The sequence below is a fragment of the Phragmites australis genome, chromosome 5 (assembly GCF_958298935.1).
Source record: "Phragmites australis chromosome 5, lpPhrAust1.1, whole genome shotgun sequence".
NCBI lineage: Eukaryota > Viridiplantae > Streptophyta > Magnoliopsida > Poales > Poaceae > Phragmites > Phragmites australis.
The window spans coordinates 2,830,914-2,845,122 of NC_084925.1; the positions used below are offsets into that span (position 1 = coordinate 2,830,914).

At 42.5% G+C, this 14,209-nt stretch overlaps 1 protein-coding gene across 3 annotated transcripts; it reads left to right on the forward strand.

Annotated features, from left to right (window-relative positions):
- The first annotated feature begins 389 nt into the window (after positions 1-389).
- LOC133918402 (F-box/LRR-repeat protein At3g26922-like) lies at positions 390-3,770 on the forward strand. Of its 3 annotated transcripts, none has more exons than XR_009909754.1 (4): positions 390-1,564; positions 1,642-1,803; positions 1,902-2,740; positions 3,424-3,770. XR_009909754.1 is itself a non-coding variant. In XM_062362269.1 (3 exons), exons 1-3 carry the CDS (start codon positions 635-637, stop codon positions 2,268-2,270), a joined length of 1,461 nt encoding a protein of 486 aa, XP_062218253.1. In that variant the 5' UTR covers positions 390-634; the 3' UTR covers positions 2,271-3,770. The 3 variants fall into 3 exon arrangements, 1 of the variants encoding a protein (XP_062218253.1); XR_009909753.1 differs by having other exon boundaries at positions 1,902-2,736; XM_062362269.1 differs by having other exon boundaries at positions 1,902-3,770.
- The last annotated feature ends 10,439 nt before the right edge of the window (positions 3,771-14,209 follow it).

Sequence of the window (14,209 nt, forward strand, 5' to 3'; positions counted from 1 at the left end):
TTAAGATCAGAGAGGAATTCAGCCAATATCTATTAGCCGCAGGTCTGAACTAAGCGGTTGCTGGTTTCCTTTCCTTCCTTGTTGCTTTCTCTTCCTTTTTTCGTTATTTCAACCGGTCTTTGTTGTTAGTACAGGTCTGCTTAGCGGTGAGTGCCGTTTATATTCCTCTTTAGCTTCTATTTTATTCTTAGTCTAATAAAATGGAAGGGACGATGAGAGGAGCCGTGTGAACGGCAGCCGGCGAGGTGGAAAAAACGGAAACAGGACGAGGGGCTGTGCGAAAAAAGCGCAGCCGGCGACCCGGGGAAAAGCCGGAACGGTAAAGCAACGCAACGCAACGCAACGCAACGGCGCGATCCGACGCGAGAGGAGGAGGCGCGTGAGCCGGGTGACCAGCGCACCAACAAGTAGCCCAGCCAGAACACAACGCGGCAGAGAGAGAGAGAGGGGGAGAGAGAGGGAAGCGAGCACAAGAGGACGCCGCAGCGGCGAGGCGGGCGAGACAGCTCCACACGTCTCTACCCCTTCCCCTTCCCCTTCCCCTTCATCCCTGTTCACAACCCAGTAGCGCCCAGGCCAACCCCCGTCGAATCCAGTAGCGAGCGAGGCGGGTAGGAGGAGGCCGCGGAGCTGAATGGCGGGAGGGGCCGAGAAGCGGCAGAGGGCGGGAGGGGACAACGAGGACCGCATCTCGGAGCTGCCGGATGCGCTGCGGCTGCAGATTCTGAGCCTGCTGCCGCTCAAGTCGGCCATCCGCACCGGCGCGCTCTCCTCGCGGTGGCGCAACCTCTGGACGCAGCGCTGGCCAGTACCCTCCTCGCTCTGCCTGTGCCTCCCGCCCGGCGCGTCGGCTGCAGCGCGGGGGGAACATCTCGCGGCCATCGATCGGCGCGGGAGGCGGCGGATGGACAGCTTCTCGCTCGCCTTCCACGGGGGGCAGCTCGCGCAGCCGGACCTCAGGCGCTTCATCGACTACGCGGCGGCGTGCGAGGTGGAGGACCTGCACCTCCGGCTCGACCGCGGCGGGGGACGGGGCTCGCGCGGGGGGACCCGCCGCCCGGGCATGCTCACCGTGCACTTCCCGGTGGGGAGCCCGCTGCTTGCGCGGCTGTCGGTGCGGGGGCTCAACCTTACGGCGATTGCCAACGCGATGGTCGCGACGCTCGAGGTGATCCATCTCCACTCGGTGCCCCTGACCGACGCCGCGCTGCGCCGGATGGTCGCTGCCTGCCCCCGCCTCCGGGAGCTCGAACTCCGTTACTGCCGCCGTCTCCGTCGTATCGACTTCACCGTGGGGGCGGCCAACCTCAGGAGTTTCACCATCGTGGACTGCTCCCGCACCACCGAGCTGCGTGTCCCGGTGGCGCCCCGCCTCCGGTCATTCCGATTCAGCGGCGCCTTCCTCTCAAGCAACATCCTCTCTGATGGCGCTATGGAGTCCCTTGAGCATCTCTACCTCTGCTCGGGTGGGCCAGAAACTGGCTTGCCGCCCACCAACTTGCCATCTGCGGTTCCCCGCCTCTCGAACCTCACCGTCCTCACCCTCTGCAGCATTGCCCTCCAGGTCTGTCCCGGCATCTATGTCATTTTCTCGCGGTCCATTCTATTGCTTATGCACTTATACTTGTTTGCCTTGTGTAGTACGTGTCTGCTTTTGCAGCCAAAAACGTCATGGAGTGCGAGCTGCGCAGCTTGAGAGAGCTCCATTTCCTCATGTTCGGCATGGCCAACTCCAACCTTGCAGACATCTATAGCTTCCTCAAGACTTGTTGTTGTCCTCAGCTGGAGAAGCTCTTTGTGCAGGTTGCTCTTTGCTTATTTCACGCAAAACTGCATTCTATTTCTAGTTGATTTATATATATGTGTATGCGTTTCTCAACATGTTGCACTCAACATGACAGCTCCCGACAAACACCAATGATTCTTTCACAGAGAATTTCTTGGAGGTAGCAGAGGAAGAGCCGCCAAAAGGCGGATTAGAAAACATTTTGTTAGTCAAGATGACAAACTTCAATGGGCACCGTAATGAGATGCATCTAGTGGAGTTTCTGCTTAGGAAGGCTAGTTGTCTGAAGAAACTACTTCTGATTGCTCCTAAGGAGGATCATCCTCAAGGACTCCGCAAGATTCAGTCAGATGTGCTGCCCAATTTTCTAAAAACACAAATATTGCATCTGGAAAGAGCTTCAGACAATGCCCAGATAATTTTCAGTGAGCCTGATGGTCCTCGGATCGAACCATTGCATTCGGAGGTCTTTGTCAGGTTTTAGCTCGAAATGAGCAAAACATTGTGGTAGTCCAATTGCTGCTCCTAAATTTTTAGATTTCTAGCTGTTAGGTAACAGACATGGGAAAAAATATTCTGCAAGACATACAGAGTTTGATATATGATATTTGCAATTCATGTTAATCAAATATTTTTGTCTAGTCCGTTTCGCAATCATTGCCTAGGTATGCGGACCGGACAAACATTGCGAAACAAGGGAGTATCTTGTTTATAGATGCAACAGTTCCCATGGAGTCTTTTAAGAAAAGGAATGGATTCTATGGAACCATGTTTTGCGTATACATTTTGTCTTGAATCTTGATTGATGCTAATCAAGGGTGAACATTTTTCAGTATAGCAGCTTGACAGCTGACACAATTGAGTAGCCTTTGGAAGTAGTGCTGCAATGTTGTTGGTTGTTTTAGCTTCATGCCAAAAGTACAGGCTTGCTTGCCGATGTCAAGTATGCAGTATGTATGCTCTTCTTGGGCTTTAAGATCTTATGTTTCGTACTGAAGTTTATGAATCTATACTTTATGTGGAGATTGCATCCTGTTGTTACCAGATGTGTCTGGAATGAATGGTTAATTCTGTTTTTTTTTCATTTCTTTTTTAAACGTCTTTGAGATGAATGAAATATTTATTGTTCTACATGTTTTCATCTATGGTTTCAAATTGAAGTATAATGCTGTCTGATCTTCTAGTCTTATCTTCCAGTTTAGTCTGCTACAACTACTATAACAGATATATTTCATTATCGACTCAGTGTGGAAGCAGAATTGCAGATTGAGGAAGGGAGCTTTGCTCAGTACTAGCAAGTAGCAATTATGATTTTTCAGGCAACTTAATATTTGAGATGGCGAACTGGCAAAATTCTGCTATAATTCAATTAATAGGAAACCTATCTAGCTAAAGTGTTGAGAAGACATATTGGCAGTATAGTGTTAGTATATTAGTTTATCCTTAAAGATGGTTATGCATGTTGCTGAATTTATACTTGCTATTTTTAGTGGCATCAAGGTCTGGTTGTTTTTGTTTGATGTTAGAGTCATTCAAAGTATTAGTGATAGTCCTCGAAAAAAGAAGTATTAGTGATGGAACTAAATGAGATGAAGTGATGCCGTGTTCTTAGCTACCTTCGTTTCTTGGATTTGCAGTGATGGAGGCATGGTGGGCGTGCCAACTTCATGTTGATGATTACCTGAATTAGTCTGATAATGCCCCACAAGAAGGTGGTGTTAGTTCCTGGGGGTAGCTTGGGTGACCTGGGGTGGAACTTCTTTGTGGAAATTCTGAGGTGCTCCTTGTATGAAGTGAAAGTATCACCTTTAGTGCTTTGCACTTGTGCCTTATCCTTCAAGCCATGTGAAACTGTAGAGTCACGCAACATAGTGAAATGATATGGATAATGTTGGTAAAGGTGTACATTATCTTTCAACCTTATGCACTTGTATGTTTGAACCTTTGGTATTTATGCATAGCCTCCATACGCCTCTTGAATTTCGCCAATTTAGTAGAAAGCTTGGGCTTCTTAGTGATGTCCAACTACACAGAGTCAAGCTTGATGTGAAGTTGTGGAAATCGACTTTGCATTTATGAATCTGAGTGTTTCAAGATTGATGCAATAAACAAGATCATCCAGTTTTTAGATGTCGTAGCAGGAGGAGATGGGAAGTCATTTGACTCACATTTGGCATTTGAATCGTTGAAGAACTTCTCCATGAACATTTGTACATTTGCAAAAAGTTTTCTGTCAATCCCTTTCCATTTGCTGGCACATTCAAACTTGATGAAATATCTGTGCATTGATAATGAGATTCAGTGGTGGAGCTTGAAGATAATTTTAGGGACACCGAGCTTGGATATATATTTTGATACTTTCATCAGCAAGGAAGTTGTGATAATAAGCATTTGTTTATGCAATTTATAGATCTGGGGGTGGGGGTTATGACCTCCTTTATACTCAAGCAAGCTCCACCACGGATAATCTTGATATTCTATGGCGCCAATTATCTGTTGGTTCATTCTTATACATGTCACACTGTATATTAATATATAATTTTTTTGGGCTTTTGTTGCAAACAACCTGATGAGCACTTAACTCTTCAATATGCATGCAAATATGCAATGTGTCAGTGTTGTCTTTTGACGCAATGTATCTATCTGAACTGCTCCAGATGTGGAAGTGAAGTCAGCATACTCTTTTGGACTTGTTTTGATATCCCATTGCATACAAAAATAGACTTGAAGTCTATCTTTGGAGCAATTTATGTGTTCAATTAACCGGTAAGCATTTTTTTTTACTTAGTCTTCCAAATACTGTGACACTGGCACCCCACTGATCTATTGTGATTTCTTCATTAATGCCAGACTTTCCATTAATATTTGTTATTTTGTAGTCTGCGCTCCTTCCAGAACAACTTTATTGAACAAAAAAGTACTTTACCTGTCCATATCCTCAACTTAAATTGCCAATTTGGAAAGTACAGGAATAAGAGGATGCTTACAAGATCTTAAAGAGTGTGATATGCTGCTTGGCCAGCTTGGGAAAAGATCGTTATGCTAGAGAGGAAAAGAGGGGATATCCAACTTTGTGTAGCTTAGTGGTGGGGCTACTGGGATTGACCTTGCAGTGGAGGTGCATGATTTTATTATTGAAGGGTGGTTGAGCTATATCCCACACTCCAAACTTTGAAAAGATCTGTGTTATTCAATCTGGAGGATATGTTGAATATGTTCGGTATGGAGACAACCCTTGTTTGCAATCCATAGTTCTTTTGCATAATGTATGATCAACTTTTCTTATGACTTGACAGATAATTTTCTATTGAAGGGACGTGTACATTAACCATAGGGTAATGTCATCTTGGTTGAGAACGTGCGTATAGTATGGTGGTAAGATCTTTAAGTGTGAGGTTACTAATTAGGGTTTGGATCTCGATTCTAGTAAAAAAACTCTTGCTGTGGGTTCTCTGTGGTTGTGACGTGGTCGTTCAGCGATAACATGTGGTTTGTAGCCGGCTTTCAAGACATTTTCTCTACTTTAATGTAATACCTTCAAAATGTTTTTCCCACTAGGTTGAGTTTTTTTTTTACAACGTCTTGGTGCATAACTGAAATCTCCCATTGGTAATTAGAATAACAGAAAAGGGGAAAATGGATTTGAGGATTTATCCATTTATGCATGCATCGGTCCTTCTAGTAGGAAGCTTCTAATACTATTCTGGTCTGGGATAACTTTCTTTTCGTGAACAATTTTTTTTGTTCAGAAATTATTTCCATAATTTCTATAATATATCCCTATGTGTTAGTTTTGGGCTTTGAGCTTTATGTGGTTCTTTATAAGAGATGAATAGCTCTGAATTTCAGAAGATCTGCAACCTAATTTTGTTGGAGCATCTTTTCATAATTAAAAATCATTAGGTTCAGTTTGGCAATCAACATATGCTCATCAGACCAAAGCTTTGAACTTGACATAGACATGGTGATTTAGCTGTTATATATTATAAAGAGTTGAAAACTTGAGATATGTTCAGTTGCCACATTTGTAACGTTCAGCACCTGCAGTATCTGGTATTCTGGTGTAGCATCTTTCTGCAAATTACATCTTGTCGTTACGGTCATTTCTTCAAGCAGCTGAATGTGTTTATAGTCGTGTACTCGCATCTAAATGCTTGTTAAATGAATAATTCATTTCTGTTAAAGCGAGATTCTGATTCCGTAATAACCACGAAGAACTAATCATACATCAGCTGATGAAATGTTTGTAATGACATGGCTGTTTTTTGGTTGGAAATAATTACACTTTCAGATTTAATAATTTAATTTTTGATGTAACATGAACATGAATAAATACAGATAATCAATTATCGACTAGCTCGGATGAGTCCTGATAAGATTCAAGTAGAATCGACTAGAATTCAATCAACCCTAATGAACCTCAACTAGATACTCGAGAAGGATCTTGACTATCTCATTCGAGAAATGTATCGATTAAAATCTCGAGTAGTATATCGACTAGTTCACTCGATTAAACACCCGAGTAGGATTATAATGTACGTACCCGATGGTGACATGAGATGTAGAAGCTCCTGTGATATCAATGCAATAGGTGATGATGAAGATGAAGTAGTTGACGTTGATCTCGATGTAGCAGACAGTGACGACGGTGGCAACGTAGACAAAGTAGCACTTCCCAAAAACCTTATTCGCCCTCTCCCGATATAGGATCCTATCAATGTAAAGAACATAGGGGTCCCTTATCAGGATGGCCCGCAACGACCGGTTTTGCCATTATCTACTTTCGTTCTTTGGCCCAGGCCCACCGCGTGACCAGTCGACGCCAGCATGACCACGACACTGGCCTTCATGGGATTTCCCGCGACTAGCAACGAACCAACCCTTGCTGTTCGTGAGGCAGGTACTTGTTTAAGCTAGTCAAATCTCATTTAATTTCGTTACTCACGTTGTTTTCCTTCCCCAGGCAGTTCACCCTGGCTGAGGCGGCATGGCCGCCACAGGGCTACCGTGTCCCGTCCCGCAACATTAATTGTTGCGGGATGGGCTCGCAGACGCAACAGGGGCATGGTAGGCGCGCGTGGGAAACCTGCGATGGGACTGTGCAGACTGAATGACCCAGGGGCGACAAGCGAAGATGTGTCCGATGGATGGGACGGGCATTGTGCTCCAGGGCAGGCACAGCACGTACATATCCTGTAATGATAACCTACATTGGCCGTCTTGGTAGGGATGGGTCTATTTGATGGGCTCATGTGTAAAACTCCTTTCTTCCTGGGCTATAAGGGGAAGGGAGTCCGACTTGGGAAAGGGAGGCCAAAAGACACAAAGATGAAATCATACTTAATGAGAAGAATATACATGATGCAGGGCTATTACCCCAAGGGGGGTCTAAACCTGGATAAACTCTGGTGTTCTTAGATTAGCGCAGGCATATCCCCCAGAACACATATCACGCACCCGTCGTCTGATACACCCTGAAATCACTGTAAGGGATCCACCCCCGATAGATCCGAAGAGCGACGGGTTCCAGAGACCCGCTCTCCCATTTGTCGGTGCACGTTGGCGCAATAGGATGGAGTAGTCTACGTGCGACGGTGCAACAAAGAGAAATTGGCAAAACCCAAATTGCGAATATGCAACTTGCGTCTCACCTTTGTGTGACAGTTGACAAATATATATATATAGAGGGAGAGTCATGCGGTTGAGACGCACCACGATCGGAGTCGGTTACGTCACCACAATTGGAGTCTTGACTGACATGATTTTTATATATTTATCAGTTTGCCCACGCAGCAAAAAGGATCCTGGACCTTCGTAAGCAACTGGACCTGATTTCGGTGGACCATTCACGCAGGTGTTGTGTGTCCGTGCCCTCCGCCCCCGCCCTGGCCACGGCTCGGCCCCGTGAGGCGAGCGAGCGTGCGTATGTTCTTCTAGTCCTCTCATTCACACATGCTAAATGAGTGGAGGAGATAAACCCTTTTAAGTTGGTCTCCATCCACATCCGCATTACCTAAGTCTCATAGATTGTGACCAATAGTCAGGCTCATATAGGTGTGTTCTTTTAAGAATGTTATCTAGGTTAGCATCTTCGCTAATTAAAACTAACAAAACACACTAAGGCAATAGCCAACCTGCCTTACTGATTTTGAGAGTCTTGCATCTTTATTCGAGTGTGTTGTGTTGTATTCTCCTTTAGTTAATCAATAGTTTGTTTTCCTAGGTCCTAATTTACGGGATCTCCGATCATATAGGTTAGGTTACCACTACTGTATAACTCACATGGGTCTCATACCCATCTCCTTAGATGCATTATCTATCATATTTCATGATAGTCCCTTTGTAAATTGATCTGTCAAGTTTTTAACTATTTGGATATAATCCAGCGCTATCACTTTGGAGTTTCTTAATTTCCTGACAGATTTCAATCTTCTCTTTACATATCTTTAGGATTTCATGTTGTCCTTAGAACTGTTCGCTTTGACAATAACTGTTTGATTATCACAGTTCATAAGGATAGCCGATATCGATTTTTCAACTACTGTCAAATCCATCAAGAGCTCACGCAGCCATTCTGCCTCAACAGTGGTTGTATCTAACGCTGTGAGTTATGCTTCCATGGTTGACTTCGTCAATATGGTCTATTTGCAAAACCTCTATGAGACAGCACCACCACCAAGAGTGAATACATATCCACTTGTGGCCTTGATATCATCAATATCGGATATCCAATTTTAATCACTATAATCCTCCAGTACTGATAGGCACCCAATATAGTGAAAATTCATAGTACCTAGCTGAAATATTGCCTAGAGGGGGGGGGGTGAATAGGCGAAATCTTAATATTCTGCAAACTTCAAAACAGCGGATTAAAAAGTTCGGACCTTCCGCACTTTTGTCCGGAACCTCCGGACATACTCCGGACCTTTGAGAGACTTTGAACTGAAGCTAAATCTGAGATGATGAGTGACAAGTGTATGGGTTACCAAGCATCAGTAGATGTATAACAACTTATAAGACCAAATACCTGCAGCTCAAACTTTGCAACAAGAGAGATTGGGTATAAACCCTAGAGTTCTATTAAAAAAAGATTATAAACAAATGCTAGAAATTGAACAAAGCTAACACAAGAATTTGTTTACCGAAGTTCGGCCACTACACAAATGAGTGCCTACGTCTCCGTTGAGGTGCTCACAAAGAGCCAGGTCTTTTCCAACCATATCCGCACCAAAGAGACTACAAAGATCGAGCTTCGAGTTTCTTACTCAACTTGTCGGGGTGATACAAACTTCCCGAGGCTCACCACAAACTTAGGAGCTCAACGGGCAACGCCTTGCCGTCTAGGTGAACAAACCACCAAGAGTAAAGAACTTGAAATCATCGGCTTTGGCAAAGAAACAAGTGCTCAAAGATGACTTTGTACTTCACTAGCACTCTTGCTTAAAATCACTCAACCCTAGCAAAGATCTCAACAAGAATCACAAAAGGGGAGTGGAAATGAGCTTTTAATGTGCTAGAAGCCTTTTGTCTCAAAGCTGATCAGAATTAAAAAGTCAGGGTGCTGTTGCATTGAAGGGTGTGAGGTATTTATACTCCATACTCAAAAACTAGCCGTTATGTTCTGAAAAAGTGCAGACCCTCCGCACAAGTCCGAAACCTCCGCACTTGTGCGGACCCTCCGCAGAAAAGTGCGGATACTTCGCAGTTACCCGAGAACTTACTAAAGTGTGGATCCTCCGGACAAAAGTGCGGACCTTCCGCACAAATGCGGACCTTTCGCATTTTTCTGAAACAAAAGTTTTAGGGCTAACTTGCTATGACTCTCATGGGTTTGTTTGGACTTTTGAGCACTGTTTCTGTACAACCAAGTAGATTTCATGTCCCCCTTTATAGTACGGCATCTTAAACTCAAATATAAAGCATAAAAGAACTTAAAAAACATAGGAGCCAAGTCACCTGTCCATGACTCATAAAACTCATTAGTTCTTTAATTATTTTATCATTATCACCAAAATTCACTTGGGGGCCTATATGCACTTTCACTAGCAAATAGCGCATGACTCGATCAAGCGCATGCCAATGATCATCACCCAGGTTAGAAGTAAATCGACTCAATTTGCTCACAGCAAATGAGATGTCAGTCCTTGTAACACTAACTAGGTACATGAGTGATTTGGATTATCTAGAAGTATCTCAGTTGATCTCTAGCAAAAAAATTTATTCTTTTAAAATATTAAGCTAGGATCATAAGGTGTTGGAGCAATTTTGCTGTCCATGTAGCCAAAGCGGCTCAAGATTTTTCCACATAATGGGATTGCGGAAATGTAATTCTATTCTCACCTTTGATCAATTTAATGTTTAAGATCATATTAGCCTCTCCTAGATCTTTCATATCAAAATTTCTAGACAAATATGATTTGATCTCATTAATCACATCAAGATTTGCCCTAGAAATTAAGATATCATCAACATACAGGCACGTAATAACTCCCTTACCCCCACCATGACAATAATATACACATCTATTAGCTTCATTATCAACAAAGCCCACAGATATTAACGTTCTATCGAACTTCTCATGCCATTACTTAGGAGTTTGTTTAAAGGCATACAAAGATTTCAACAACTTACATACCTTATCCTCTTGACCTTCTACTACAAACCCATCAGGCTGATCTATATAGATTTTCTATCCAACTCTCTATTAAGGAAAGCTGTCTTAACGTCCATATGATGAACGAGAAGACCATGTGAGGTAGCCAAGAAGAGTAGTACTCTTATCGTGGTCAGTCTAGCGACAGGTGAATAAGTATCAAAGAAATCTTTGCCTTCTTTTTTTGGTATAAACCTTGGCCACAAGCCGAGCCTTATACTTTTCGATAGTACCATCGGGCATAAGTTTCTATTTGAACACCCACTTACAACCTATAGATTTACAACCATGAGGTCGATCTGTGACTTCCCAAGTCCTGTTGGTAAGAATGAAAATCATCATCTTGCTACGAACAGTCTCCTTCCAATAGTCTGTATCTGAAGATGCATAAGCTTCTGAAATCAACTTGAGAATGTCATCCACAAGATACACAGTGAAATCATCATCAAAGAATTTTATTGTCCTTTTTCTCTTACTCCTTCTCGGAGCTTCACTGTCATCCTCCTCAGGAACTAGTTTGAGTGGTTGTTCAGAATACTCGAGTGATGTAATAAGTTCAGAAATTATCTCAGAGGTTTGACTAGAAGTGTTATGCATATCATTCATATGAAATATGCTCTAAAAAGTGGCATCTCTAGACTCTCTAATTGTATCGACTAGCATGTCAGATACGTCAAATTTAACTACTAAAAATCTATATGCAATGCTCCGATGAGCATATCCCAGAAAGACACAATCAATTATCTTAGGTCCCAACTTGCACTTTTTAGTTATTAGTACAATTATTTTCGCCAAGCATCCCAAAATGCTCAAATAAGAAAGTGATGGTTTTCTCACTTCTCATTCTTCATATAAGGTTTTCTCCTTATTCTTAGTACAAACTCTATTTAGAACATGACACGAAGTCAACAAAGCCTCCCCCACCCACTGTGTCTAACATGGCATTAACCAAGTTAGTCAGGGTGCGATTCTTCCACTCGGCTACCCCATTTGATTGGGATAAATAGGGAGGTGTTCTCTCATGAATAATTCTATGTTGCTTACAGAATAAGTTAAAATCACTCGAGAAGTACTCTCCACCATGGTCCAATCTAAGTCTTTTGATTTTTCTTTCCAATTAATTTCCAACTTCTGTCTTATAGATTTTAAAGTAGTCTAGAGCCTCATCTTTCAATCTCAATAAATATACATAACAACATCTAGACGTATCATCAATTAAAGTTATAAAATATCTTTTTTCACCCTTCATCAACACACCATTCATCTCGCACAGATCTGAATGTATGAGTTCTAACAGTGTCAAATTTCTCTCCTCGGCTGCCTTGTGAGGTTTACGAGGTTACTTAGATTGCACACAACTTTGGCATTTAGAACCTTTGACAATAGAAAAAAATCGGAATTAAATTCAAGCTGAAAAGCCGAGTCATACAACTAAGGTTTATGTGACATAATTGTGAGTGTCAAACACTAGCCTCATCTCCATTAATATTGCCACAAATATGGTTCACAGATTTATTACAGAAATTAAAAACAGAAATGTAGAACAAGCCTCCGCACTCATAGTCTTTAACAATAAAAATTCCATATTTAGACATAACTAATTTATTAAACTCAAATACCAACTTAGACCCATCTCTACAGAGAAGGAAACCACTAACTAAATTCTTATTTATTGAAGGAACATGATGCACGTTCTTCAATTGCACCATCTTTTTCAAAGTAAACTTCAGATCTATCGTACCAACGTCATGAACAAAAGCATGACACCTATTTCCCATTAAGACAGAAGAATCCCAAGCGGGCTTATAAGAAGAGACCATTGAAGTGTCAGCACACACATGTACATTAACCCTGGTATCAATCTACCAACTGGTAGACTGATTCACTTAAATAACAATAGATATATTATCATACCCACTAGTTCCATCTCCCGTATTGTCAATGGTTACGTTGACAGACTTGGTGTTCTTCACTTGATTAACCTTTCTTCCTTTGTAGTCTCAGTAATCTTCGGCCCAATAGCCAACCTCGCCGCACACGAAGCAAGATCTATCATCTTTGTTCATCATCTTCTTCTTGAAGTTGGTGGTTTGTTGGCCTTTTATTTTTCCTTTTGTACTTGCCATTAAAGGACTGTTACACCATATTTGTGCTATACTGTTTGTACTATGCACATTCTTAGCTTGATCTTTCTCCTCAACATCAAGACACATGATAAAACTCTCAACATAAATCTCTTATCTCTTGTGTTTTAGAGCAGTGGCAAAATTGCTCCATGAGGGAGGCAATTTAGCAACGATGCCTCTAGCCACAAACTTGTTGGGTAAGGTACACTTTAGGAGCTCGAGTTCTTTTACAATGCATTGAATCTCATGAGACTGCTCGACTACCTATCGATTATCGACCATCTTGTAATCATGATATTGCTCCATAATATACAGTTCACTGTCTACATCCGACGCACCAAATTTTGCATTCAGTGCGTCCCACAACTCATTTACGTCTTTTATATGCATGTATACATCGCAAGAACGATCAGCAAGAGCATTAAGAATACATCATACGAAGAGTGTATTGGCTTCCTCGAACTTCTTTTCCTCATCAGAGAAAATAGTTCCTTCAGGCGTGCTAGACGCAACCTAGTAGCATTTCATAGCTGTAAGCCATAGAGTGGCTTTGACCTGCCATCTCTTAAAATGCACAGCGGTAAACTTGTCCGGCCTCAGTGCATCGGTAAAATCAGGCATTGTTAATCAAAGTGTCTACAATAAGGTTTTTGGATTGTTAGAAATAATAGCACCTTTAGATTTGATTCAATTCAATTCTTGATATAATATGAACATGATTAGATGTAGATAATCAATTATCGACAAGCTCGGACGAGTCCTGACAAGATTCGAGTAGAATCGACTAGAATTCGATCAACCTCAATCAATCTCGACTAGATACTTGAGAAGGATCTTGTCTAGCTCACTTAAGAAATGTATCGACTAAAACACTCGAGTAGTATGTCGACTAGTTTACTCGATTAAACACTCGAGTAGGATTGCAGTGTACGTACCCAATGGTAACGTGAGATGCAGAAGTCCTATGATGCCGATGAGTAGGCGATGATGAAGATGAAGTAGTTGAAGTTGATCTTGATGTAGCAGACGACGACGATGGTGACAATGTAGACGAAGTAGGACATGATGATGTAGATGAAGCAGATCATGAGTAGTTGCGATGAGCGCTTCCCAAAAACCTTATTCGCATTCTTCCGGTGCAGGATCCTGAGAGCGACGGGTTTCAGAGACCTGCTCTCTTGTTTATCGGTGCACATCGATGTAGCAGGATGGAGTAGTCTACATGCGACGACGCAACAGAGAGAAATTAGCAAAAACCCTAATTGCAAATATGCAATTCGCGTCTCACTTTTGTGTGTCGGTTGACAGATATATATATAAAAGGAGAGTTACACGGTTAAGACATACCATGATCAGAGTCAGTTACGCCGCCACGATTGGAGTCTTGACTGACACGATATCTATATATTTATCTGTTTACCTACACAGCAAAAAGGAATAAAAACCGCAAAAGAAAGCCGAACTTACGCAAGCAACTGACCCGATTTCAGCGAACCATTCATGCAAGTGTCATGTGCCCATGGCCTCCGCCCTTGCTCTAGCCACGGCCTGGCCCAGTGAGGCAAGCGAGCGCACATGTGTTATTTTAGTTTTATGATGGAGGAGAAAAACATTTTTAAATTAGTCTCCATCGTATTCATAGAA

Bases quoted from the DNA above. Each gene is read 5' to 3' on its own strand.
- LOC133918402 (XM_062362269.1), top strand. From the start codon at position 635: ATGGCGGGAGGGGCCGAGAAGCGGCAGAGGGCGGGAGGGGACAACGAG. The intron at 1,565-1,641 runs GTCTGTCCCGGC...TGCCTTGTGTAG, and splicing joins TCTGCAGCATTGCCCTCCAG to TACGTGTCTGCTTTTGCAGC. The intron at 1,804-1,901 runs GTTGCTCTTTGC...TCAACATGACAG, and splicing joins TGGAGAAGCTCTTTGTGCAG to CTCCCGACAAACACCAATGA.